This window comes from Girardinichthys multiradiatus, chromosome 18 (assembly GCF_021462225.1).
Source record: "Girardinichthys multiradiatus isolate DD_20200921_A chromosome 18, DD_fGirMul_XY1, whole genome shotgun sequence".
Lineage (NCBI taxonomy): Eukaryota > Metazoa > Chordata > Actinopteri > Cyprinodontiformes > Goodeidae > Girardinichthys > Girardinichthys multiradiatus.
This window is the reverse complement of record NC_061810.1, coordinates 50,843,544-50,867,096: the sequence shown is the minus strand read 5'-3', so window position 1 is coordinate 50,867,096 and position 23,553 is coordinate 50,843,544. Positions and strand designations below refer to the sequence as shown.

Below are 23,553 nucleotides of genomic sequence, written 5' to 3'. Positions count from 1 at the left end.
TGCAGAACCTTTTGAGGCAATCGCTGCAATCATATGATTCCTATAACTGTCAATGAGACTTCTGGACCTCTCAGCAGGTATTCTGGCCCACTCCTCATGAGCAAACAGCTCCAGCTGTCTCAGGTTTGAAGGGAGCCTTTTCCAGATGACATGTTTCAGCTCCTTCCAAAGATGCTCAATAGGCTTTAGGTCAGGGGTCATAGAAGGTCACTTCAGAATAGTCCATTGTTTTCCTCTTAGTCATTCTTGGTGTTTTTAGCTGTGTGTTTTGGGTCATTATCCTGTTGCAAGTATCCATTAACCGAGGGGTACCAACAATTTTGTCCACGTCTGTATATTAAATAATGTTCCCAGTTAAGGTGGACATCCACGTTCAGATGATGGACTGAACAGGGCTCTGGGAGATGTTCAAATCTTAAGATGTTGTAGAACCTAACCCTGCTTTAAACTGAACCAGAATGTTCTCCTTGACCTGTCCGCTGTGGTCCTTGGTCTTCATGATGCTGGTTGTTCTCTATAACAAACCTCTGAGGCCTTCAGAGAGCAGCTGCAGTTAAATTACACACAGCTGGACTTTGTTTCTGTGCCTTATGATTGTCTCTGGTTGTCTGGTTTTGGTTCGGGGTATTCATTGTTCTCTACTTTGTGTTGCTCTGTCACATAAAATCTCAATTAAATATACTTGAGTTCGGAGGAAAACTGACTTAGCTTAGAGCGCCCCCCAGAGGTTTAGAGTCAGCAAACAAAGATTCATTTAAAACTCAGAAAGCCTTTGGATAAGTTTATTTTCCTTACAAACCTTTGACCTCTGAAGATGGAAACCAACAGAAAAACAATGAAACATAAAACATTTAAAATAAAATAAACGTTCGGTCAACGTTCAGTTCACTTCCTGCTGGAAACCATCAACATCCGAGGAGATCGATCAGGAAACATCCAGTCAGCTGAATTTCTTCTAAACACAAACCAGAAACAACTAAAATGTTCTCTCCACCTGCTCAGGTGTGTAGCTCCGCCCACTGGAGGCATGCCTCATTGTAAATGGGTCTACGGACCAGGAGATTAAACATGCCAAATTAAAGACAAATATTTTAAACTAAAATGAAACTTTTTTTATTTATTCTAACAGGAACCTACAGATGACCTGCTGATGGGACTCTTCGCCTGAAGCTGCTCCAATCATACCTCTGAAGAACCGAAGCAGGAAGTTCAGAAAGTGAGCAGGAAGATGACGTCCCAAAGGTCAGAAAAAACGTGTTTCACAGCAGATAAACTCCTCCACTACCTGCTGAATGAGTGGTTTCAGCTGGGAACTTCCTTGGTTTCAGTTTGACTCGATTCGTCAGATTCTGCCTGAACCTGCAGCAGGAGCTACAGACAGCTTCACCAGACAGTTTCCTGCTTCAGGAGGCAACCGGCTGATGAAGATGTTTCAAGATGTTCAGGAAGACGGTGTTCCTCACATCAGGAGAATGTCTCCGGCTGGAACAAAGATGCAGCATCCATAAATTAATCTGCGTGGAGGAACTCCAGAGCTGGAGGGAGAACTTTATGCTCCCACGTGGTTTTATTCTCTAAAGGTCTCTGTTTCATTGGTTAGCTGCACAGGTACGCTCATCCAATCAGTGCCGTCCTACTCTGAAAGCTCCGCCCTAAATCAAATGCATCATCACCTGTGAGCCAGATATCCTGATCAGGATGTCTTTAAACTAAGCTGAAATGTTCTGCCACTAAAGGAGCAGCAGAGAAACTGAACAAGAACCATGTAGAACACTGGATGTTCTGACCCAGAAGCTAAGGTTCAAACTGAATCTGATGTTGGAGACCAAACTGAAACCAACAAAGTGTTCTGGAGGAGGACCATCCCTGACAGAAAGTTCTCCATCTTATTTGGTTTTCTTCTCCGTGGCCAGCGTGTCGTGCAGCTTGGAGACGTACTTCTCAAACTGGTCCATCACCAGAGTTCCAGCCTCGTCGAAGAACGTAGACACAGACTTGGTGAACTCGGCATCCCGTGACTTCTTCTTCTTCTTCCCGTCGGTGAAGGAAACTCTGAGAGTGTACTGATCGTCAAACCTGGAAAAAAGTCAGGAGAAGGAGTCAACAAACTGAACTGAACGGAACCCAGGTTCTGGTCACTTCACCCCTTCGTCATGTCATGCAGTTCTGGTCATTTTGTTTTATCGGGTAGAAAAAGAAGCCGTCTGATGTTTCAATCTCATCTTCAGTCTGTAAGAAGCTTCTACGACTCCCATCAGAACTAAACTGAAGTGCACTGAAGAATCAGCACTTGACCCGGTCACAGATGTTAGCTTATCATAAGACAGAACTGTAGTGGAGTGGAGCTCAGTTAGGGCTCAAGATGCGTCCTCCTGTGAGGGCGGAAACATCTGGTTATTCCTCTGACCCGGTCTGTCTCTGTGGACCTCAGCCTGACCCACAACAAACAGTACATGATGGACCACAGCCCAACGCTCCAGTTTTTCATCTCTGGCTGGTTGCTCAGACCATCTCCCATCAGTGCATCACAAAGCTGGCTAACCTTCATCATAAGGTGGCTTTATGGCGCTGTAACTACATCACTTGCTGCCCCAGTCCTTTCAGAACACCCAGAGAACCGGGTTTCTACCAGGTACAGCGAGTTCAGTTATGATTTAACTTTAAGATTCCTGTGTTTTTACACCTGAAGTATACAGAACTCCCACACTTTCCCAAAGGTGAAGACAGATCAGGAAGGTATCTGCATGGTGGACAGCATGAGGGTTTTCCATTCTAAAACATGAATTAACGTGATTTGGGTCTGCACCGTGGAGCAGTCGGTAGCACTGCTGCCTTGCAGCAAATGTCCTGGGTTCAAATCCACCCTGGGGTCTTTCTGCATGGAGTTTACCTGTTCTCCCTGTGCATACTTTGGTTCTCTGCGGGTCCTCCGGCTTCCTCCCTCAGTCCAAAAACATGACTGTTAGGTTAACTGGTCTCTAACTTCCTCAGGTATGAGTGTCTCCCTGCATGGCTGTTTGTCCTGTGATGGACAGGAGACCTGTCCAAGATGGACTCTGCCTCTCACCCAATGACCGCTGGAGATGGGGTCCAGCCCAATCTGCTGCTGATGGATGGATGTGTTTTCCTCTTTCTAGTCTGTCTAGGTATTAGACACCATTAGTGCCAAATTATGCACTTTTCCAACCTTAAATACTTTAAAAGAAACTCCAGCTGTATGTCAGGATGCCATAAATGTCACAACAGGCAACAGCAACACCAGAAAGCAGCAATCTGAAAAACCTATATCCAATCTTCCATTCTTATCTAAAATTCTTGAGAAAATAGTTGCTAATCAAATGTGTGAACATTTATACAGCAATGACCTGTTTGAAGAGTTTCAGTCAGGTTTCAGAGCTCATTATAGCACTGAAACAGCTCTGCTGAAAGTCACTAATGATATTCTTATGGCCTCAGATAATGGACTTGTGTCTGTTCTGGTTCTGTTAGATCTCAGTGCTGCATTTGATCCAGTCGACCATAATATTCTCTTAGAAAGGCTGGAATATGCTGTAGGTATCAGGGGAACAGCGCTAGGCTGGTTTAAATCTTATCTGTCTGACAGATTCCAGTTTGTTCATGTAAATGATAAATCATCTTTAAACTCCAGGGTTAATTGTGGAGTACCACAGGGTTCAGTGTTTGGGCCAATTCTCTTTACTATATATATGCTTCCAATAGGTCAAATTATCAGGCAGCATAGGATAAATTTTCACTGTTACGCTGATGATACTCAGCTTTACTTATCCATAAATCCTGATGAACCCAACCAGTTAGATAGACTACAAGCATGTCTTGAAGATATAAAAACTTGGATGACTTTAAATTTTCTGCTTCTAAATTCATACAAGACAGAAGTTGTCGTCTTTGGACCGGAGTCTTTAAAAAAGAAACTGCTTAGTCAATCACTTAACCTGGATGGCATTAATTTGACCTCCGGTAATGAAGTAAAAAACCTTGGTGTTAACTTTGACTAGGACATGTCATTTAAATCCCATATTAAACAGGTTTCTAGGATTTCCTTCTTTCATCTCCAGAACATTGCCAAAATTAGAAATATCCTGTCCAGGAGTGACGCTGAAAAACTAGTCCATGCATTTGTCACTTCAAGGTTGGACTATTGTAATTCTTTACTATCAGGATGTCCACAAAATGCAGTTAAAAGCCTTCAGCTGATTCAAAATGCTGCAGCAAGAGTTCTGATGAAAATTAAAAAGATAGATCATATTTCTCCTATTTTAGCTTCCCTTCATTGGCTCCCTGTTAAATCCAGAATATAATTTAAAATTATCCTCCTCACATATAAAGCCCTTAATGATCTAGCTCCATCATACATCAGAGATCTGATTGGTCCATATGTTCCTAACAGGGCACTTTGTTCTCAGACTGCAGGTTTACTGGTGGTTCCTAGAGTCTCTAGAAGTAGAATGGGAGGCAGATCCTTTAGTTATCAGGCTCCTCTCCTGTGGAACCAGCTCCCAGTTTTAGTCCGTGAGGCAGACACCCTGTCTACTTTTAAGGCTAGGCTTAAAACTTTCCTTTTTGATAAAGCTTATAGTTAGAGTGACTTAGTTTATCCTGAGCTATCTGTGTAGTTATGCTGCTATAGGCTTAGGCTGCTGGAGGACATAATGACCACTTTCACCCTCTTCGCTACATTCTCATACTACTCTCCAATTTTGCATTGTTTGCTGTTATTTCAGCTTTTAACTTTGTTCTCTCTTTTCTCTTCATAGAAGCTACACCTGGCCTGACTCTGTGTCTACCTGTGACACCTTTCTGTAGAGGGGAATCGTCCAAGCTTCTGCTGGCAACAACTTAATGCTCACCTTCTACAGATGATCCACATAGCCCTGTCTTTCAGTGTTTAACCCTTTCTCTCTCCTAGACATGGCTACTGACTGAGCTTCTACTGTAACTAACTCTATGTTCTCTCTTTCAGACTCTAACCTTGAAAACTGGATCAGAGTTTATCTGTTCTTTCTTTCTAGATGAAACAACTAAAGGAGCTACATCCATTAACATTTACTTTTCCTTCCCATAGAAAGTACTCCTGGATCAGTGCTTCTTTGTTCTCTTTGTGTGTCTGCTCTGTTCTCTCAAACCTCCAGTCGGTCGTGGCAGATGGCCGCTCACACTGAGCCTGGTTCTGGTTCTGCTGGAGGTTTCTTCCTGTTAAAAGGGAGTTTTTCCTCTCCACTGTTGCTACATGCATGCTCAGTATGAGGGATTGCTGCAAAGTCAACACCAGTGACTGTCCACTGTCTCTACATGCTCATCCAGGAGGAGTGAATGCTGCAAGTCACTGACTGGATGCAATCTGCTGGGTTTCCTTAGATAGAAAAACTTTTTATCCAATTTGAATAAATAACTGAATCTGACTGAACTGTTCAATGATTAGGATTAATTGGAATGTATGAACCTGACTGTTGTGAAGAACCTTGAGACGACATGTGTTGTGAATTGGAGCTATATAAATAAACTGAATTAAATTGAAACTGAATTCTGAGCCGTTGAGAACATTATTTGACCTCCTGCAGCTGCCTAAAGGCCATCTGTGGAAGAACGGCGAGGATCCATTGCTCGTAACAGAGCTGCCTGCTGCTTGGCATCATGGGTCTTGTAGTTTTGTTAGAGGAAGAACTACATCACACTGTGCGACTGAAAGCTGGCTGGACATCACACATAAAAAGGGCGATGAACCATCCAATTTAAGACCTAGAAGAATAACACTGAACAAATGTAAGGCTTCAACATTAGGAGGTTAATATTTTAGACCTTTGAAACGTGTCAGAAACCCTGAAGAAGGCGTCAGGTCCCAGCTTTAAGAGTTTAGTGAAAGAGGCTGTGCAACAACTTATGTTTAGCAGTGTTTTGTGCAGCATGTGATGCATGTCTGGCAGCATGTTAGGGGAAATGTGAAGAATTTCTAGTGCATCGTGTACTGGAATACAGAGCGGTGTGCTGTAATGTGCTGCACGGTGGGTTTTGTTTGGTAGCTTTTTGTCTGTGGAAACATGCAACTTCTTGAATTAAATCATGTGAAGTATTTAGTGTGTTTCTGCCACGGTCCTGCCAAAAACTGAGCCATGTGGTGAGTGCTGAGCAGCACGTTGCCCGGTGCTTAGAGCAACATGTTGCTCATCAGCCGCGGCGCTCAGACCTTTTCAGGGAGGACGACAGCTGCCAGACGTGGTCCGGATCCATCCCGGCCGGATCTTTCTGCATGGCCACCAGGAAGATGTTCTTCTCCTTGTAGGACGTGTACAGAGTCAGGATGCCCATCATGATGAAGTACGTGATGAAGATGAGTTAAGGAGCACAGGGAGACCACTTCAAACACCACATAAAATAATCACCTGAGCTGATCGGACCTCACCATGGTTCCGCGCGCCGTCCCAACCCTCTCCAGCGTAATAAAATCATCATTGTGACCAGATTTGATCTTTGCATTCATAATCTGTTAATTTAATCTGTTAATCTGAGCCCTTCTCAGCAGCGGTTGTAGTAAAATCTGTGCGGGATCAGAGCGGGTGAAGGATATGAGATGACGCAGCAGGCCAGAACCGGTCTGGACTCCGGGAACGGGTACAGGTAGTCCCACACCAGCGCCAACATGGCAAACAGACAGGAAACCGTACAGATCACCAGGCGGCCGTCCACCAGCTGGAAGTTCTCCATGTAACCGTACTTCTCCAGCAGCACCTGCAGGGGGCGCAGCAGCATAGTTACAGCCACAACAAATACACAAATTAAAAGTACAGATGGCAAGAAAAGGATGTTTCTATAGAAAAATTACTTTATAAAAAATCTCATCTTTAAGCTAATTAGCAAAACTTTTGATGGCTGCCATGACAACAGAATCAAACCTTCTTTGCAGCATCATCCAGAGAGTTCTTCACTGCCGCTCCATCCCATTTGTCGATCTTCACCGGCTTCTCGTCGATCCTCCACTGAAACAACACAAACAACCTGATCAGGATCCAGATGGTCCACCCCAAACAGGTCGTTGACGCAGAACCTGCTGAGGAGGTGATCATGTGGAGCAGGTAAATATCCAAGCTTTCCTATAACAAGCTGGATCCCAACTCCTTAAATTAGACAATCCACCACCTCCACCATTAATCTCTCCTCCCCACTAGGACGTTTTTGTCAGTCTCCATCAGATCTTTAACCTTTGGTAGCTTGCAGGTCTACGTGGCATTTCAGAAACCATCGGCTTGCTTCAGTGACTTCCTGTTTCCTGAACACAGTTTCACCATCAGATCTTGTCCTTTACTGCACCACCACGCCCCATCTGCATGTGCAGCCACAGAAATCATTCTCACCGATCCTAAACAGAACCGGAGTCTAACACCGCATCATCCAATGAGCAGAACTCATCATCAGATAAATGTTAATGTTTTCACTTGTCTTCTGTCTACACCAGGATTATTCTCAAAGCTGAGCCTTTAAAATCCCAGATACGTATTGGACTCTACAGGCTGGATCTCCAGTGAATGTTCTGGTTGAAGCAGACGGGTTTGTATAAACGGTTCCAACTAGGGCTGCACCGTAACAAAAGATCATGCATAACTGCTCTAACTAACCCATATTTTCTTTCTTTTCCATCATCACAAAGTTCCTACTGTCTTCAGAGAGCTTTAGCATCTGGGCCGTCAGCTGATCAAATATATGGCTGGCTGAATGCACACATTGGTATTCTGGTGTTAATCGTGATTCATTTGATCTGGAGGAGAATGAACCATGACCTTCATCCTAAATGCAGATGGAATCTGTTAAAAATATTCCTCCAACCTGTAACTGAGGTTGATAAATGGTTTATCTGGTCTGCAGCTCACCAGAATCTTGTCACAAGGAACCAACAGAACTGGCACAAGGTATTTGATTATCTTTCCATCCATCAGTTGTCTTCTGCAGTCCGTGGTAGGGAAAGCCCAGAGGATGCCTTCATTTCTGCAGATACAGCCGGGATCATCTATCCATGCATCCCCTGCTCCTGCTGCCATCTCTGAAGAAGACTAGAGTTGCTCCAACTGAAGCAGACTTATCTTCAACACATGCAGCCAAATATTATTTAATATTCATATTTATATTCTGTATGTAGGTCCAATACAAACAGTCTGTTGGTGCAGAACCCCATTGATAACAGGACCAGTCCCAGAATTTCATTAAATAACCAACCAGCCTGTTCATAGTTTTACCTTTACTAATAATCGACTAACTTACGGCATGAGGACACGCTGAATCACCCAGAACAAAGGTTAGTAATATTTTCTCTCGTAAATTGTGTTAACTAAATGTTTTGTTGTTTCCCGTTCAATATTCATGCTAGGTGAAAATAGATTCTACTTTGGGCTTAAATAAAGACAGTTACAAGTCAGTTCCCTGGCATTCATTCTGACCCCTAAAAAGGGTAAAGATTCATCAAAAATCTTACAATGCTAAATCCAAAACTTGGTGGAAATCCAGACATTTTTTGTTTTGTGACGTTTTCACCGGCTTTAGGAGGCTGGATTTCTGCAGCTTCATTGCCTCCAATCAAAGGGAAACGTGATCTTAATAAAATGTAGATTTTATTGCTCGTTCAGATGAAACCGTTTTGAAATACAACCCTGTATATCTGATTAGGTGTTGTTATAAGCTAATTTCTTCATGCAGTCGATAAGTATCGTACTCATTTCTGCTGCAGAAGCAGAGTATTTTTTAACGGAACTCCAGATGAATTTGACCATATTGGCTTTCCATATAACGGGATAAAAACATGCTACATTGGCCGTTTTTAACATTCCGGATCTTTAACTGGAGCCGATCACTAGCACGGATCATCGCTGTAATGGCGGTTCTAGTCTGATTGCGCTTCTGGTACCCAGTCTCAGAATAAAATTCAATTTGTGGTTTTCTGAATGAAGTCTGGCGCAGCGGTTTGTAACAGCTGGAAACACAAAGAGCTGCAGTTAATCTGGAATCATCTCCGGAACAAAGAAATTTACCAGATTTAACCTAGTGTTTCATTTCAGAGAAACACAAAATAGTAAACGCATTTTAATTGAACTGAAACGTTTGAGCGTTGTCTCACCGGAAACCGCGCATAAATCTGCTGGTCTCACCAACAGATGCAGCCTGAGTGCTGGCTGGCTGACCTCTGGAGGAAAATAAACCCACCAACATTCATCTAAAGGCAAAAGAAACAGAAAAACGCCCAAACTTTAAAACCTTACTTTCTCCAATAGCCCGCTCTTCCCGTCCCGAGCCGCCATCTTTTCCTTCCAAATAAGGAAGTTGTGAGCTGGACCAACCGGATTGGCTCAGAATGCTCAACATGTGCGTCTGCGTGGGTAGCTGCGTGCTCACGTCACTAAATACGTCAGTTAGAAAACCAATCAATGGGTCAATCAGTACATAAACCAAATCCATCCATCCATTCCCGCTCATCTCCTTGTAGGGTCGCGGAGGTCTGGAGCCCATCTCTAGCGGGCGAGAGGCGAGACGCTCCCTGGGCAGGTGACCCGTCCGTCACCGGTGAATAAAAAGGTAAAACAGAAGAAAAATACCAAATCACTTCAAATACGGAATGCTTTGTAATATTCAGAAAATATATTAAACTAATTTGGTATTTTTAAAATGGCTTAGAAAACAGATGTAAAAGAAAGGATAACAAAATTACAAATTCCTCCCTATTTAATTTAGTTAAAAATAAATAAAACGTTTTTAAATTATAATTCATACAAGTATTTTTATTTAAAGCATGAAACTAAATGAAAATGATTTTTAATATTTAAAACAAACTGAACTTCATTAGCAATAGAAAAAAAAACACATTTACTGAAATTAAGGTAAAAACAACAAATATGTAAAAATGTAAAGAAATAAACCGGGATTGAGAAACCTAAGTTAAAAAAAGGACATTTCAATAAGTGATCCAGATTTTTTTAAATAAAAATGAAGTTTATTATATGCATTAATTTGTATTTTTGCTGACCCATCAAAAGCAGTATGCAGGTGACACATTCCTGTTTTATGACATTTATTCCTGCTGTTTTACATGATGTACAGAAAGGAGCATTCTGACCAGGATGCTGAGCAGCTAATTCATTAAATGCAGTTTTTTCATTTCTTTCAGTTAATCATGAATTTTATCAAGTGTTAGAGATGCACCGATTCACCAGCTGCAGCCTGACAGAAACTTCAGCGGTGGCAGGCATGCAGCAGACTGCACCGTGTTCATCACAGCATCGGAACCAGGTTTGGGTTCGTACCAAGGCTATGACCCCGTCACGCCCACACCGAACAGGCAGCAGTCTCAGCTGCGTTCTGATTGGTTGTAGATGGGTAAACTTAAAATAATGACTCATCAATACCTTCACAGATAAACATGGAGGCGGGTCATATGATACTGCAAGCCAACAGAAACTGTCACCTGCTTTCAGGTGTAACAATGAAACGGAGGTCAGTATTTTATTGGCCTGCTGTACCTTCACTCATGAATCGGTGCATCTCCAGAACTGATCGGCTGATTATCGGTAATCAATGGTGGCAGGTTGATTGGATAAAAACAGCTTATTGATCATCAGAGCCGTTCTGTTTCTGTGGAATCAAGAACCTAAACTTATTGATCCCCAAGTCCAATCAGGAGGTTCTGTCCAGGATCTGCTCGCAGCTCCATTAATTTTTGGTGCTCTGCTGGTGTTTGGAAGAAACATTTAACTTGTAAAAACTTTCCCTTGGTCTCTTTGCATATCGGAGTTACTGGAATCTGAGCCCGACTCCATTTCAGACCTTCTTGCTGATTCGTCTGGATGTCCTCAGGCCCCGCCTCCTGCGGTTCTGGGTGGACTTCCAGGACCGCAGGAAATACCTGTTGGGGCTGGTCCTGCAGATCTCTAGGTTGAACTGTTTCTGCAGTTTGAGGGCAAATGCTCTGTCCTGTCGCTCCTGTTGGATCGCCTCCTGCTGGAGGCCTGGCCGCCTCCTCTTCAGGTCCAGATCCAGAGCTGGATCCAGGTGTTTGGTCTTCTGGTTTCTCTTCTTGCCCCTCCTTGAGGTAGACTGGTCGTGGATGGTGCTGTCCCACTCCTTCCTGGGACTTGAAGTGTCCTTTGGCACAAATTTTCCAGGCTGGAATCTGGAGCTATTGCATGGTGAGAATGAGTGTTTCCGGCTGAACGGCGCCGGCCCGCCGCAGGGCTCAGGCATACCGCCTCCTGGCTCAAAGTCCGAACATCCTCTCAGGGTGGTGCCACAGCTGTAGCGGACAGCAGGGACCCGGATCTTCATGGATTGTTTCTGGAAGTTGTCCATGTCTGGAGGCTCGAACAGCAGCCTCCTCCTGTTTGACAACTCTACGCCGGCTCGATGCTGACGCGTCTTTGAGGCTCCGCCCCCTCCGTTTGTCTTGCCGAGCTCAGAGACAGGACTGGTGAGAGTGGCCCTGGAATTGACTTTTAGGCCCTGTCGGTCCAGTTCGATCTGCCTCCACTTCTGCAGGACGGCCGGACTTGCCTCATAACTGGTGGCCTTTTGCAGGCTGCGGCTCAGGTTCCGAGGCGTCGCCTTGACGATGGTGGGCTCCACCAGGCGGCCGTCCGGCAGCCGTTTGGGCGGGGTGCATGGTGAGCAGACGATGGGCTTGAAGTGGTTGAGCTCCTCAGAGATGCTGTCGTTGCTCTCTGGACTGATGGAGCGCTCGGCTCTGGGCGGCGGCAGACTCAGAGGAGCCGAGGATGTCAGCACCGCCCTCCAGGTGAACCTCCGGTCGGGAGCGGTGATGGGAGCGGAGATGGAGCGGCTATTCTCAGATGACAGCAGGATTCCAGCTGCCGAGCTGTGGCTGATTCCCACCTGAAGGACAGAGAAACGGGTCAGGACAGCAATGTTTAGAATCTATTTATCTCCATAAAAGAAAAGATCAGGTTGTTCTGGTCCAATGTACCCGCTCCATTATGGCCACAGGCGGGACAATGACCTTCATCTTTTGTCCTCTGTCCTCCATTGAATCGGTGCAGCTACGACTCCTCTGAGAACCACTGAGGAACAAACATACGGAGGTCAGAGGCCAAACATCAAGAAAACTCAGGGTTTGATCCGCTCTGCTCACCTGCTGACAGCAGATGAGTTTTTGGTTTTCCTGATGAATGCAGAGATGTTCCTGATCCTCCTGCTGATTGGCTCCTCGTTCTCCGAGTCCGACAGAACTCCCTGAGTACAAAAGTGGATTCAGGAAAACCGCAGGAGGAACAGGCAGATGCTATAGAAGCTGTGGATCCATCAGACTCACCGGCTCGACAACACGTCGGACTGATCCGGGTTCGTCTTTGCCCATCAGAGAGTTCCACCTCCTCATCTCATCCCTGTCGTCAGACACCAGGAGCTGGAACAGGAAGTGACAGAACAAAAAGTTAAGAGGATTCTTGAGGCCATGCTGACTTCAGAACAAAATGTTCCCATGTCCTCCCAGCACTACGACTCACCTTGTGTTTCCCTGTTGGACCTGAAGTACCGTCTGCAGACTTCGGGAGGAGGGTTGGACAGATGAAGACCTCTAAGAAAAAGAAATCAGCAGAAGGAACATGAACAGAGATGCTTTTCCTGAATGTTACAATCAGGCTTCCGTAGAAGCTCTCCTGTCTCGTCTGTCATCAGATCTGAGACCAGATTAACAGTTGAGCCGTAGGAGCTACAACCCAGGAACACAAGAAGATCCAGGAGGATCCAGCAGGATTCAGTCCGCTTTGTTGTCTCACAACCCAAAATTAACGACCTACTGCCAGTGGTCGGCACGTTTCCGCTAATAGCGAACTAATTTTCCCTTTAGCAGATTAGCGTTTTTGCTAAATTTGGAAACTGTTAGCGGACCGTTTAGCTTCTCCTCAATTATATTTTGCCAACTTTAAGTCTGCTAACAAAATTCATGTTTGTTCCTTTCTGTTGTGGACAAGTTTGGAAGAGTCCATTAGGCCCGTCATTAGCTTTCTACATGCACACGTGACGTCGTCGTGCAACGCAGCAGCAGCTAGCTGAAGGCCGTTTCCAATTGCAGTTCCAAAGCATTCAGTTATTCTTCAAGTTATGGAAGGTGACTGATGGACAGCCGTCTTAGCGGTTAGCAGTTAGCTTTCGCTAATAAAGCAAAATTTTTGGTTAGCTGTGCTCACCACTGCCTGAAACAGAAATGAGACAAGAAAAAAACCCAAAAATAAAAACAAAAAGCTATAGTGCCACCTTCAGCCCCATTCCAGCAGGTGTCTTCAGATAAATCTACGTGATTTGCTCCAGCTCCTTCAGATTAGATGGGAGGTGCTCATGTACAGAAACCTGAGCTTTGACAAGACCATCCCTGGACCTCCAACTGTTTCAAGTCCTGGACGTTTCTTTAGGCATTTTGTATTGCCTGAAGGTGAGCCTCCATCCCTGTCACAAGGCTCCAAAATGATTTATCTTCTTTCACAGTCCACCCTTTAGTTCTGACCATTTTCTCATTCTCTACAGACAGAAAACATCCCCACAGCATCATGCTGCTACTACTGAGCTGCGATGTGTTAAGACCTTGACGTTCAGCTGTAGTCTGGTCCGACCACAGGACCTTTGTCCACATGTTTGGGGAGCAGTCCAGCTTATTTTTCTGTCTTTAAGAAAATGATTCTTCCAGGTTGGTCCTCCATCAAGCCCAGCTCGGTGTCATGTGGAGCTTATAGCAGGCCTAGCTCTGCATAGAGCAGCCCAGCTCCTCCAAGGTAACCTCGGCCATCTTTCCCTGTTAGGTGGGTTAAGGTAGAGGTTCCTGAGTGTTTGTGTTCAGCCTTTAAATGGATTGAACCGATTCAGATCAGGTGTGTATAAACTGAGATCAGGTGACTGCCTACAGATGGACAACAGTTGAAGTACAAATACCTTTCAGTTTTATTTGAAAGCCCACCCACCGCCATTTTACTTAATCAATTTGGAAGAGATATTTATAAGTAAAATTATAATCCATATACAGTCCAGGTTGTGAACTAATAAAACGGAGAGAACACCTAAGAGGGAGGAGACTTTCTTACAGGTGAGGGTTGCTCTTCTGGTGAAACATTTGAGTCTAAAGTCTCTGAATGCTCTGCAGTGGTGAAAAGTTTTACTACTATACACGCATTTCTACGTCTTACTCTGGTTTAAATTCTGCTCCTAAGGATAAAACTACGCCACCTGCTGACATGTAGTGGTTCCTGCATGGTAACGTCTGCAGTGACACAAATCGAAGCTTCAGTTTCTGTTTCGACTGTTGACTTTGCCTTCAGATGATTGTGCAGAGTGATCAGGCTCAGATTCATTCATTACAATAAGCTTCAAAGGCTTATTTCTCACTACAACTTATTTTCACTGGATGTTACCCAAAACTGATGAGCTAACTGCAAGCTGAGAGCTGCACCTGCAGTGAAGAAGCTAAAGGATGGCGAAGAGGGTCTGGAAAGATCCAGAACCAGTCTTGTCAACCAGTTGTGCATAGCTTGCTCAGGCAGCAGGTGGTGTTAGTGGCTATGTGTTCACAGTGAAGTCCAAGAAAACCTGTCAAAGGGATGAATAGTAGACTGTTTTTCAGGTAAATCTTCCTTCTGGACATCTGGAGAGGAAAAAGCTGACAACAACTATGAGTCCTACGTGGAGCCAAAAGTGAAGCACCAGATCCAACCCATGTATGTGTTCTTCTCCTCTGGACCACTGTTTGTCCTGCTAATTTTGCCCAAGAACAGTGAGATTCAAACATCTTGCAAGACCAACTATCCAGGAACAGATTGGTGATGGGTTGCCTCTCTTACAGATTTATTTCTTACAGAATAAATCTGTATAGGAGGTGTCCTGAAAGAACCTGTTTTTTTACTGGGAGGACTGGAGGTCAGGATTTCAAACAAGAGTCTTGCTGAGAGACAGAACATGTTGGCAATGGTTTGATTCCCACCAGTTCATGATGTCCCACCTAAGATTAAATGTTTTGTCACATTCAGATCTTCCTGATGATTTTCAGCTGGACTTTCCAACCTGACCATGTGTAAAACCAACACAGTGATTCCAGTTTCATTTACATCTAACGATAATTTAATCTCAGTTGCTTCACTCATCAAGCACAATAAAACTGAACAGAACAAAAACATTGAATCTTCTGAGTCTCCATCACAATGACAACATCTGTAAATTTGTTTTAAAACTAAAAAACAAACTTATTTGTTCTTTAAATCAGATTCTTGCTCAATGGACCTACATTTTCCTGAGACTGAGATATTTACACCCCTGTTTACAGGTCTTACCTCCTACAAAATGACCAGTACTCCCAGTACCTTCCAGCACAGCACTGGAATGAAATCCAAAGCTTTAAATCCAGACAAACACTTAATTACAACAGAGTTCTGTCAAATGAAATGAGAGGTACACACAGTACTGTAGTACTGCCAAGACTGTATGAACTGAGCTCCTCCTGCAGCTGCATGTCTGGACAAGTCCTATATGATGCAAACTGAACAGACTGACCAGAAACTGGTGAATAAACCAGAAAATCTGACCAAACACAGTAAAACTATCTGTCAAACCTGAGCAGAAAGTGATGAATAAACCTCTAAACATTAATAAAATAATAAAACTGAGCAGAAAGTGATGAATAAACCTCTAAACATGAATAAAAATCATAAAACTGAGCAGAAAGTGATGAATAAACCTCTAAACATTAATAAAATAATAAAACTGAGCAGAAAGTGATGAATAAACCTCTAAACATGAATAAAATTATAAAACTGAGCAGAAAGTGATGAATAAACCTCTAAACATGAATAAAAATCATAAAACTGAGCAGAAAGTGATGAATAAACCTCTAAACATGAATAAAAATCATAAAACTGAGCAGAAAGTGATGAATAAACCTCTAAACATGAATAAAAATCATAAAACTGAGCAGAAAGTGATGAATAAACCTCTAAACATGAATAAAAATCATAAAACTGAGCAGAAAGTGATGAATAAACCTCTAAACATGAATAAAAATCATACAACTGAGCAGAAAGTGATGAATAAACCTCTAAACATGAATAAAAATCATACAACTGAGCAGAAAGTGATGAATAAACCTCTAAAGATGAATAAAAATCATAAAACTGAGCAGAAAGTGATGAATAAACCTCTAAACATGAATAAAAATCATACAACTGAGCAGAAAGTGATGAATAAACCTCTAAACATGAATAAAAATCATAAAACTGAGCAGAAAGTGATAAATAAACCTCTAAACATGAATAAAAATCATACAACTGAGCAGAAAGTGATGAATAAACCTCTAAACATGAATAAAAATCATACAACTGAGCAGAAAGTGATGAATAAACCTCTAAACATGAATAGAAATCATAAAACTGAGCAGAAAGTGATAAATAAACCTCTAAACATGAATAAAAATCATACAACTGAGCAGAAAGTGATGAATAAACCTCTAAACATGAATAAAAATCATAAAACTGAGCAGAAAGTGATGAATAAACCTCTAAACATGAATAAAAATCATAAAACTGAGCAGAAAGTGATGAATAAACCTCTAAACATGAATAAAAATCATAAAACTGAGCAGAAAGTGATGAATAAACCTCTAAACATGAATAAAAATCATAAAACTGAGCAGAAAGTGATGAATAAACCTCTAAACATGAATAAAAATCATACAACTGAGCAGAAAGTGATGAATAAACCTCTAAAGATGAATAAAAATCATAAAACTGAGCAGAAAGTGATGAATAAACTTCTAAACATGAATAAAAATAATAAAACTGAGCAGAAAGTGATGAATAAACCTCTAAAGATGAATAAAAATCATAAAACTGAGCAGAAAGTGATGAATAAACCTCTAAACATGAATAAAAATCATACAACTGAGCAGAAAGTGATGAATAAACCTCTAAAGATGAATAAAAATCATAAAACTGAGCAGAAAGTGATGAATAAACCTCTAAACATGAATAAAAATCATAAAACTGAGCAGAAAGTGATGAATAAACCTCTAAACATGAATAAAAATCATAAAACTGAGCAGAAAGTGATGAATAAACCTCTAAACATGAATAAAAACCATACAACTGAGCAGAAAGTGATGAATAAACCTCTAAAGATGAATAAAAATCATAAAACTGAGCAGAAAGTGATGAATAAACCTCTAAACATGAATAAAAATCATAAAACTGAGCAGAAAGTGATGAATAAACCTCTAAACATGAATAAAAATCATAAAACTGAGCAGAAAGTGATGAATAAACCTCTAAACATGAATAAAAATCATAAAACTGAGCAGAAAGTGATGAATAAACCTCTAAACATGAATAAAAATCATAAAACTGAGCAGAAAGTGATGAATAAACCTCTAAACATGAATAAAAATCATACAACTGAGCAGAAAGTGATGAATAAACCTCTAAACATGAATAAAAATCATACAACTGAGCAGAAAGTGATGAATAAACCTCTAAACATGAATAAAAATCATAAAACTGAGCAGAAAGTGGATAAAAATCGAGCAGCAGCTTCTCATGTGTTCACCTGATGTTTTCATTGATTTATCTTGGACTGATTGGTGACTATCTGCTTCACCCCAAACTGTTCTGACCGCATCATGTCCACAGTCAGAACCGACCCGGTCCACAGTGGGACAGAAAACACGCCACATGAAGAACCCGGTGCACACCTACAGTCATCATTGTACATTCCTGCTGTTTTTTTAAACATAACTTTATTAAACTTCCTCCTAAATCTGGTTGAACCCATTTGGTTCTTTTTCCAGCAGGTATTTAAAGGACCAAACCCTGTTGGAACCGGTTCAGCGCCCCGTGTGCTGCTCTCTTCCCAATAAACACACTGACCTCTCCGGCTCTCGCTGTCCCTCTTTCCCGCTCTACTGCTGCCTCTCTCGGGGTCACTTCTTCTCCGGATTCTCTCCTCTCTGCCCGGGACTCTCCGGGCCAGGCACCGGGAACAGGCCGAGCCGGACCCAGACCGGTTCTCTGAGCAAGCTAAGCACTTCTCCGGCGGGCCGGAACCTGAGCGATACCGGGCGGCCCTGGCGGTGCCGGGCCCTGACCGGGACGTGTTTACGACGGTGCCGGCCGGACTGGCTCGACGTTCGGCAAACCCTGCGGTCGCCATCTTGTCTCTCAGGTCCGCTCTAAAAACAAACCCCGCCCCCTGCCGAAAACAGCGCGAGCGAAAGCTGGACGTACAGCCCGCCAACCGCGGGGCCGGGACACAGCGGCGCGAGGCTGCTGTGGCGGGAGTCAGAATTTTCAAAATAAAAGCACGCACATCACCCATCAACCGCTTGATAAGGTAATCAGTGGCCAGGCTAATTGCTATTAGAGGCAGAGGCTGGCAGCAACGTCATTCTGTGTTTTATCTGCTAGACGCTGAAGCAACATAATCACTTTTAGAGGATGTACAGTGCAGCACATTTAACTCAGTCAGTCATTTTCTACCGCTTATTCCATAGTGGGTCGCCTATCTCCAGCAGTCTATGGGCGAGAGGCGGGGTACATCCTGGGCAGGTCGCCAGTCCATCTCAGGGCAACACACAAACAACTATGCACACACTCATTCATATACCTAAGGGAAATTTAGAGTGACCAATTAACCTAACAGGCATGACTTTGGACTACCCACGCGTGCACAGGGAGAACATGCAAACTCCATGCAGAAAGACCACTGGCCGGGAATCAAACCCAGGACCTTCTTGCTGCAAGGCAACAGTGCTACCAACTGTGCCACCGTGCAGCCCACATTTAACTCATTCACCAACAGGTTATTTCTAAAACATTTATTACACTATAGCTAAACGTTTACTCTTGTTTTCTTTGGGGGCCTCCAAATTCACTGCTCCTACTTGGACTTCTAAAATTTAAAATAAATCTAAATGTACCACAATACCACCATCATTCCCTGTAACATTTTTATTTTAGAGGTTGAGGCATCAAGAACTTGTTAAGTGACTCAGCTGAAGGAAGAAGAGCTCATGATGTTCAAGAGCATCCAACGTGCTGCATAACCTTTTCCTCTGTAGGAGGATGCACTAGAATCATGTGGCCACCAGTGCAGAGCTTGCTCAGCAGCTGGTGGGTGGGTGTGTTTCTGGATGCGCAGTGAGGAGAAGAGTTTTGGACAGCATCCCTATTCCTGTTGACACGTATAATTTTTAGTTATATGTTACTGTTTTTGTCATTGATTTGTTCATTTATGTTCTTGTGTAATATGAGACCAACATGTAAGCTTTCCTTACTTTTCTAACTAAAACATAGATTTGAACTGCTTTATTTTGAAAGGTTCTATGTTTTTCCGGTTGAAAGTGCGGCACTAAACCGGAAACCCACGCGAATTCCACAACTGACAGGTAGAGGAATTATGTAAGCGCGCGCTGACGTTGACAGGTGAGCCCCGGGATTAGAGCTGAGCTTCAGGCTCTTATCTTAAACTGCAGCTTAGAGAATCTGAGCCTTTCCTGAAGCTGCTGTTTTCTAGCTGCAGTCAGTAAAACCAAGTAGCCCAATTCAGCGTGAGGCTCTGCAGGTTGCATTGGACCTGTCTGTCCACATGTACTGGACCACCGCGGTACGGAAGAAAGTTTAAAAACAAGGAGAATGACGAGGAGATTCAGTATGTGTCCTTCTCTGTGGAACTCATGGGGGGTTTCTCTCTGAACATGTACCTCCACTTCAATGAATGAGCTCCATCTGAAGCTGCAGGAAGCTGATCATCTGAAGCTGCAGGAAGCTGACCATCTGAAGCTGCAGGAAGCTGACCATCTGAAGCTGCAGGAAGCTGACCATCTGAAGCTGCAGGAAGCTGACCGTCTGAAGCTGCAGGAAGCTGACCATCTGAAGCTGCAGGAAGCTGACCATCTGAAGCTGCAGGAAGCTGACCATCTGAAGCTGCAGGAAGCTGACCGTCTGAAGCTGCAGGAAGCTGACCATCTGAAGCTGCAGGAAGCTGACCATCTGAAGCTGCAGGAAGCTGACCATTTGAAGCTGCAGGAAGCTGATCGTCTGAAGCTGCAGGAAGCTGACCGTCTGAAGCTGCAGGAAGCTGACCATCTGAAGCTGCAGGAAGCTGACCATCTGAAGCTGCAGGAAGCTGATCGTCTGAAGCTGCAGGAAGCTGACCGTCTGAAGCTGCAGGAAGCTGACCGTCTGAAGCTGCAGGAAGCTGACCGTCTGAAGCTGCAGGAAGCTGACCGTCTGAAGCTGTAGGAAGCTGACCATCTGAAGCTGCAGGAAGCTGATCATCTGAAGCTGCAGGAAGCTGATCATCTGAAGCTGCAGGAAGCTGATCATCTGAAGCTGCAGGAAGCTGATCATCTGAAGCTGCAGGAAGCTGATCATCTGAAGCTGCAGGAAGCTGATCATCTGAAGCTGCAGGAAGCTGATCATCTGAAGCTGCAGGAAGCTGACCGTCTGAAGCTGCAGGAAGCTGATCGTCTGAAGCTGCAGGAAGCTGATTGTCTGAAGCTGCAGGAAGCTGACCGTCTGAAGCTGCAGGAAGCTGACCATCTGAAGCTGCAGGAAGCTGACCTTCTGAAGCTGCAGGAAGCTGATTGTCTGAAGCTGCAGGAAGCTGACCGTCTGAAGCTGCAGGAAGCTGATCGTCTGAAGCTGCAGGAAGCTGATCGTCTGAAGCTGCAGGAAGCTGATTGTCTGAAGCTGCAGGAAGCTGACCGTCTGAAGCTGCAGGAAGCTGACCGTCTGAAGCTGCAGGAAGCTGACCATCTGAAGCTGCAGGAAGCTGACCTTCTGAAGCTGCAGGAAGCTGACCATCTGAAGCTGCAGGAAGCTGACCGTCTGAAGCTGCAGGAAGCTGATCATCTGAAGCTGCAGGAAGCTGATCATCTGAAGCTGCAGGAAGCTGATCATCTGAAGCTGCAGGAAGCTGATCATCTGAAGCTGCAGGAAGCTGATCATCTGAAGCTGCAGGAAGCTGATCGTCTGAAGCTGCAGGAAGCTGATCATCTGAAGCTGCAGGAAGCTGATCATCTGAAGCTGCAGGAAGCTGATCATCTGAAGCTGCAGGAAGCTGATCATCTGAAGCTGCAGGAAGCTGATCATCTGAAGCTGCAGGAAGCTGATCATCTGAAGCTGCAGGAAGCTGATCCTCTGAAGCTGCAGGAAGCTGATCGTCTGAAGCTGCAGGAAGCTGACCCGGCAGGGTTCTTACGGCTTCCTGATAAAACATGTAAGAATATTTGGAAGCATCTTAAAATAACCTCTGAACCTGAACGTGTTTGTATCGGCTGGATTTTCTCTCCTAGTTCTGTTGCAGTTCTGGATGACTGTCAAGCCTCTGGTGGAGGTGGTCCGTCTGGGCCTGGTCCCCTATAAGGAGGGTCTGAGGCTGCAGCAGGTCTATGTGAACCGGCACCGGTCCGCTCCAGCCCATGCACTGCTGCTCTGTCAGCACTCGCCAGTCTACACCACTGGGATCCGGCACAAACCATACCCTGGTCCCCTTCTGGACCAGCTTCGCCAGCTGGGATCCGACGTCCACCGCGCAAACAGAGGAGGACTTATCACCTTCCATGGACCGGGGCAGCTGGTCTGTTACCCGGTTCTGAACCTGGGGAGCTTCAAGAAGGTCAGACCTGAGCAGACTGAGATCGGTGAAGTTTGTGGTTTTGGGTGTAAAGTATGTTTTGTTCCTTCAGAGTGTTCGTTGGTACGTCAGCCAGCTGGAGAAGACCATCATCACCCTCTGCGGCAGGTTCGGTGTAGAAGCAGCATCATCACCTCACACCGGAGTTTGGGTCGGAGACAACAAGATCTGTGCCATTGGTACGACGCATCACCTTCACTCCACTAACCTTTGGAAAATAAGATTCATTCAACTACTTGAATCTTGTTTTCAGCTGACTTTAACTCCTGGCGGATGTGCTTGGTTGCAGACTCCTACTACTCCTCCTGGTTGATTTGCATCTTCTTAATGGTGGTTTTTGGGTCTCTTCATGATGATCATGCCTTTCTTGGAGTACGACAGAATTATTGGGGCCATTGTAGATCAAAGAAAAAAATAATGTGGCCCCAGAGGTGAAAACTTCTGCCAAAAAGATTAATTTTCACATATTTACAAGAAAAAACATGGAATATTCTCCAGTATTGAAAGGTCATAAATGTGCAAGAAATATACTGAATATTTTCAATGATTAAAGGCATACATTTTTGATTTTAAAACTAAGATAACTGACATTGTAAAGTCAGAAATTTCCATGAAAAAGCTTTACATTAAAGTTTTCTTCGCCATTATGGTCATTTTGTGCCTGTTAGAGAGGTTGTCTGGTTCTTTCCAGCAGTTTTCCAGTGGTTTTGTGCCTCTTCATGGTGGTTTGAGTTTATGTAGATTGTCTGTTTAATAATGATAATATTAATAATAATACATTTTATTCATAATGCACTTTTCATTCCAAGGAATCGCAGGGTGCTACAATTAAAACACAAGAATAAAACGACACTAGAGTAAAATAGTTGGGGGGGTTTCTGCATGACCTGAAGGTCCACTAGGCCCATCATCCTGGTGGATGGGCTTGTGTGACGTGAAAGAACCAAGTGATCCATAATGAGGGGGTTTGCGGTTGCATGTTTATTGTTGAACTAGGATCTGAAAGGAGCTTATGGTGGGACACTTCCATACCATATTTCCTCGTTTGACTGAGTGTTTCTGTGTTTTTAGGAATCCACTGTGGGCATTACGTCACGTCTCATGGTTTGGCTCTGAACTGTAACACAGACCTGTCGTGGTTCGGCCACATCGTGCCGTGTGGGATTGAAGGCAAAGGCGTGACTTCGCTGAGCAGAGAGCTGCAGAGAGACGTCGGCGTGCAGGAAGCCATCCCTCACCTGCTTGATGCCTTCAAAGAGCAGTTCAACTGTCAGCTGACTGAAGGAGAAACCCCAGAACCTGAACAGAACTTTGGCGTGTCGTCTGCATAGAAAAAGTTAGACATAGAGCTCAAATGGCCTCATGATGGAGTTTTTATTTGAGTATCAGGAACACTAAAGCTGCTGTTTGCTAATCTAAAATATGAAATATGAATGAGACGATGAGCTTATTGTTCTCCTGTTTGGTGCTTGTCTGATTCAGAACAAAAGATTAAACCAAATGGTTGGAAATTCCTTTAAAATGAAATTCATTTTAAGTGATTTTAATATTTTAACTGTTATCAGAATTTGGCCCAGTCACCACTAGGAAGAGACGGTTGCACCCAGTCTTTCCAACGGGAGAAAGATGGAAGGATCCCACCAGGTCAAAACCAAGTCTCCGTCTCAAACAAGCGAGTTCCAGGATTCTGAGTGATGGCAGTATGGAGCAGGAGATGGAGCTTCATCATGCTGGCACTTTGTCCAAACTGAACTACCTTTCAATTCACCAGAACCAGTCCTATTAGAATTTAGTACCACCTTTTCTTTAGTGATGATCCTGCTTGTTGCATCCCCATAATTGATCTGTTGTATTAAAAACCTGGAAACATGTCAGAGGGTTTAG

The 23,553-nt window shown here is 43.8% G+C and overlaps 3 protein-coding genes across 7 annotated transcripts; 1 reads left to right on the top strand and 2 right to left on the bottom strand.

Annotated features, from left to right (window-relative positions):
* Nucleotides 1–768: 768 nt before the first annotated feature.
* On the bottom strand, nucleotides 769–9,336 carry spcs2 (signal peptidase complex subunit 2). 2 transcript variants are annotated; one of them, XM_047392812.1, is made up of 5 exons: nucleotides 9,261–9,336; nucleotides 6,909–6,992; nucleotides 6,584–6,744; nucleotides 6,203–6,337; nucleotides 769–2,076 (listed from the first exon to the last, which is right to left on the bottom strand). In XM_047392812.1, the coding sequence occupies exons 1-5, from the start codon at nucleotides 9,297–9,299 to the stop codon at nucleotides 1,887–1,889; spliced, it is 609 nt and encodes a 202-aa protein (XP_047248768.1). In that variant the 5' UTR covers nucleotides 9,300–9,336; the 3' UTR covers nucleotides 769–1,886. The 2 variants fall into 2 exon arrangements, with proteins under 2 accessions (XP_047248768.1, XP_047248767.1); XM_047392811.1 differs by lacking the exon at nucleotides 9,261–9,336 and adding an exon at nucleotides 7,881–8,063.
* Nucleotides 9,337–9,966: 630 nt separating this feature from the next.
* rnf169 (ring finger protein 169) lies at nucleotides 9,967–18,496 on the bottom strand. 3 transcript variants are annotated; one of them, XM_047392541.1, is made up of 7 exons: nucleotides 15,444–15,659; nucleotides 15,318–15,361; nucleotides 12,510–12,580; nucleotides 12,317–12,409; nucleotides 12,137–12,237; nucleotides 11,972–12,065; nucleotides 9,967–11,880 (listed from the first exon to the last, which is right to left on the bottom strand). In XM_047392541.1, exons 1-7 carry the CDS (start codon nucleotides 15,494–15,496, stop codon nucleotides 10,813–10,815), a joined length of 1,524 nt encoding a protein of 507 aa, XP_047248497.1. In that variant the 5' UTR covers nucleotides 15,497–15,659; the 3' UTR covers nucleotides 9,967–10,812. The 3 variants fall into 3 exon arrangements, with proteins under 3 accessions (XP_047248497.1, XP_047248496.1, XP_047248495.1); XM_047392540.1 differs by lacking the exons at nucleotides 15,318–15,361; nucleotides 15,444–15,659 and adding an exon at nucleotides 17,901–18,496 and having other exon boundaries at nucleotides 12,005–12,065; XM_047392539.1 differs by lacking the exons at nucleotides 15,318–15,361; nucleotides 15,444–15,659 and adding an exon at nucleotides 17,901–18,479.
* A 2,593-nt stretch (nucleotides 18,497–21,089) lies between these two features.
* On the top strand, nucleotides 21,090–23,183 carry lipt2 (lipoyl(octanoyl) transferase 2). 2 transcript variants are annotated; one of them, XM_047391871.1, is made up of 4 exons: nucleotides 21,090–21,252; nucleotides 21,340–21,651; nucleotides 21,722–21,848; nucleotides 22,741–23,183. In XM_047391871.1, exons 2-4 carry the CDS (start codon nucleotides 21,346–21,348, stop codon nucleotides 22,998–23,000), a joined length of 693 nt encoding a protein of 230 aa, XP_047247827.1. In that variant the 5' UTR covers nucleotides 21,090–21,252; nucleotides 21,340–21,345; the 3' UTR covers nucleotides 23,001–23,183. The 2 variants fall into 2 exon arrangements, with proteins under 2 accessions (XP_047247827.1, XP_047247826.1); XM_047391870.1 differs by having other exon boundaries at nucleotides 21,329–21,651.
* The last annotated feature ends 370 nt before the right edge of the window (nucleotides 23,184–23,553 follow it).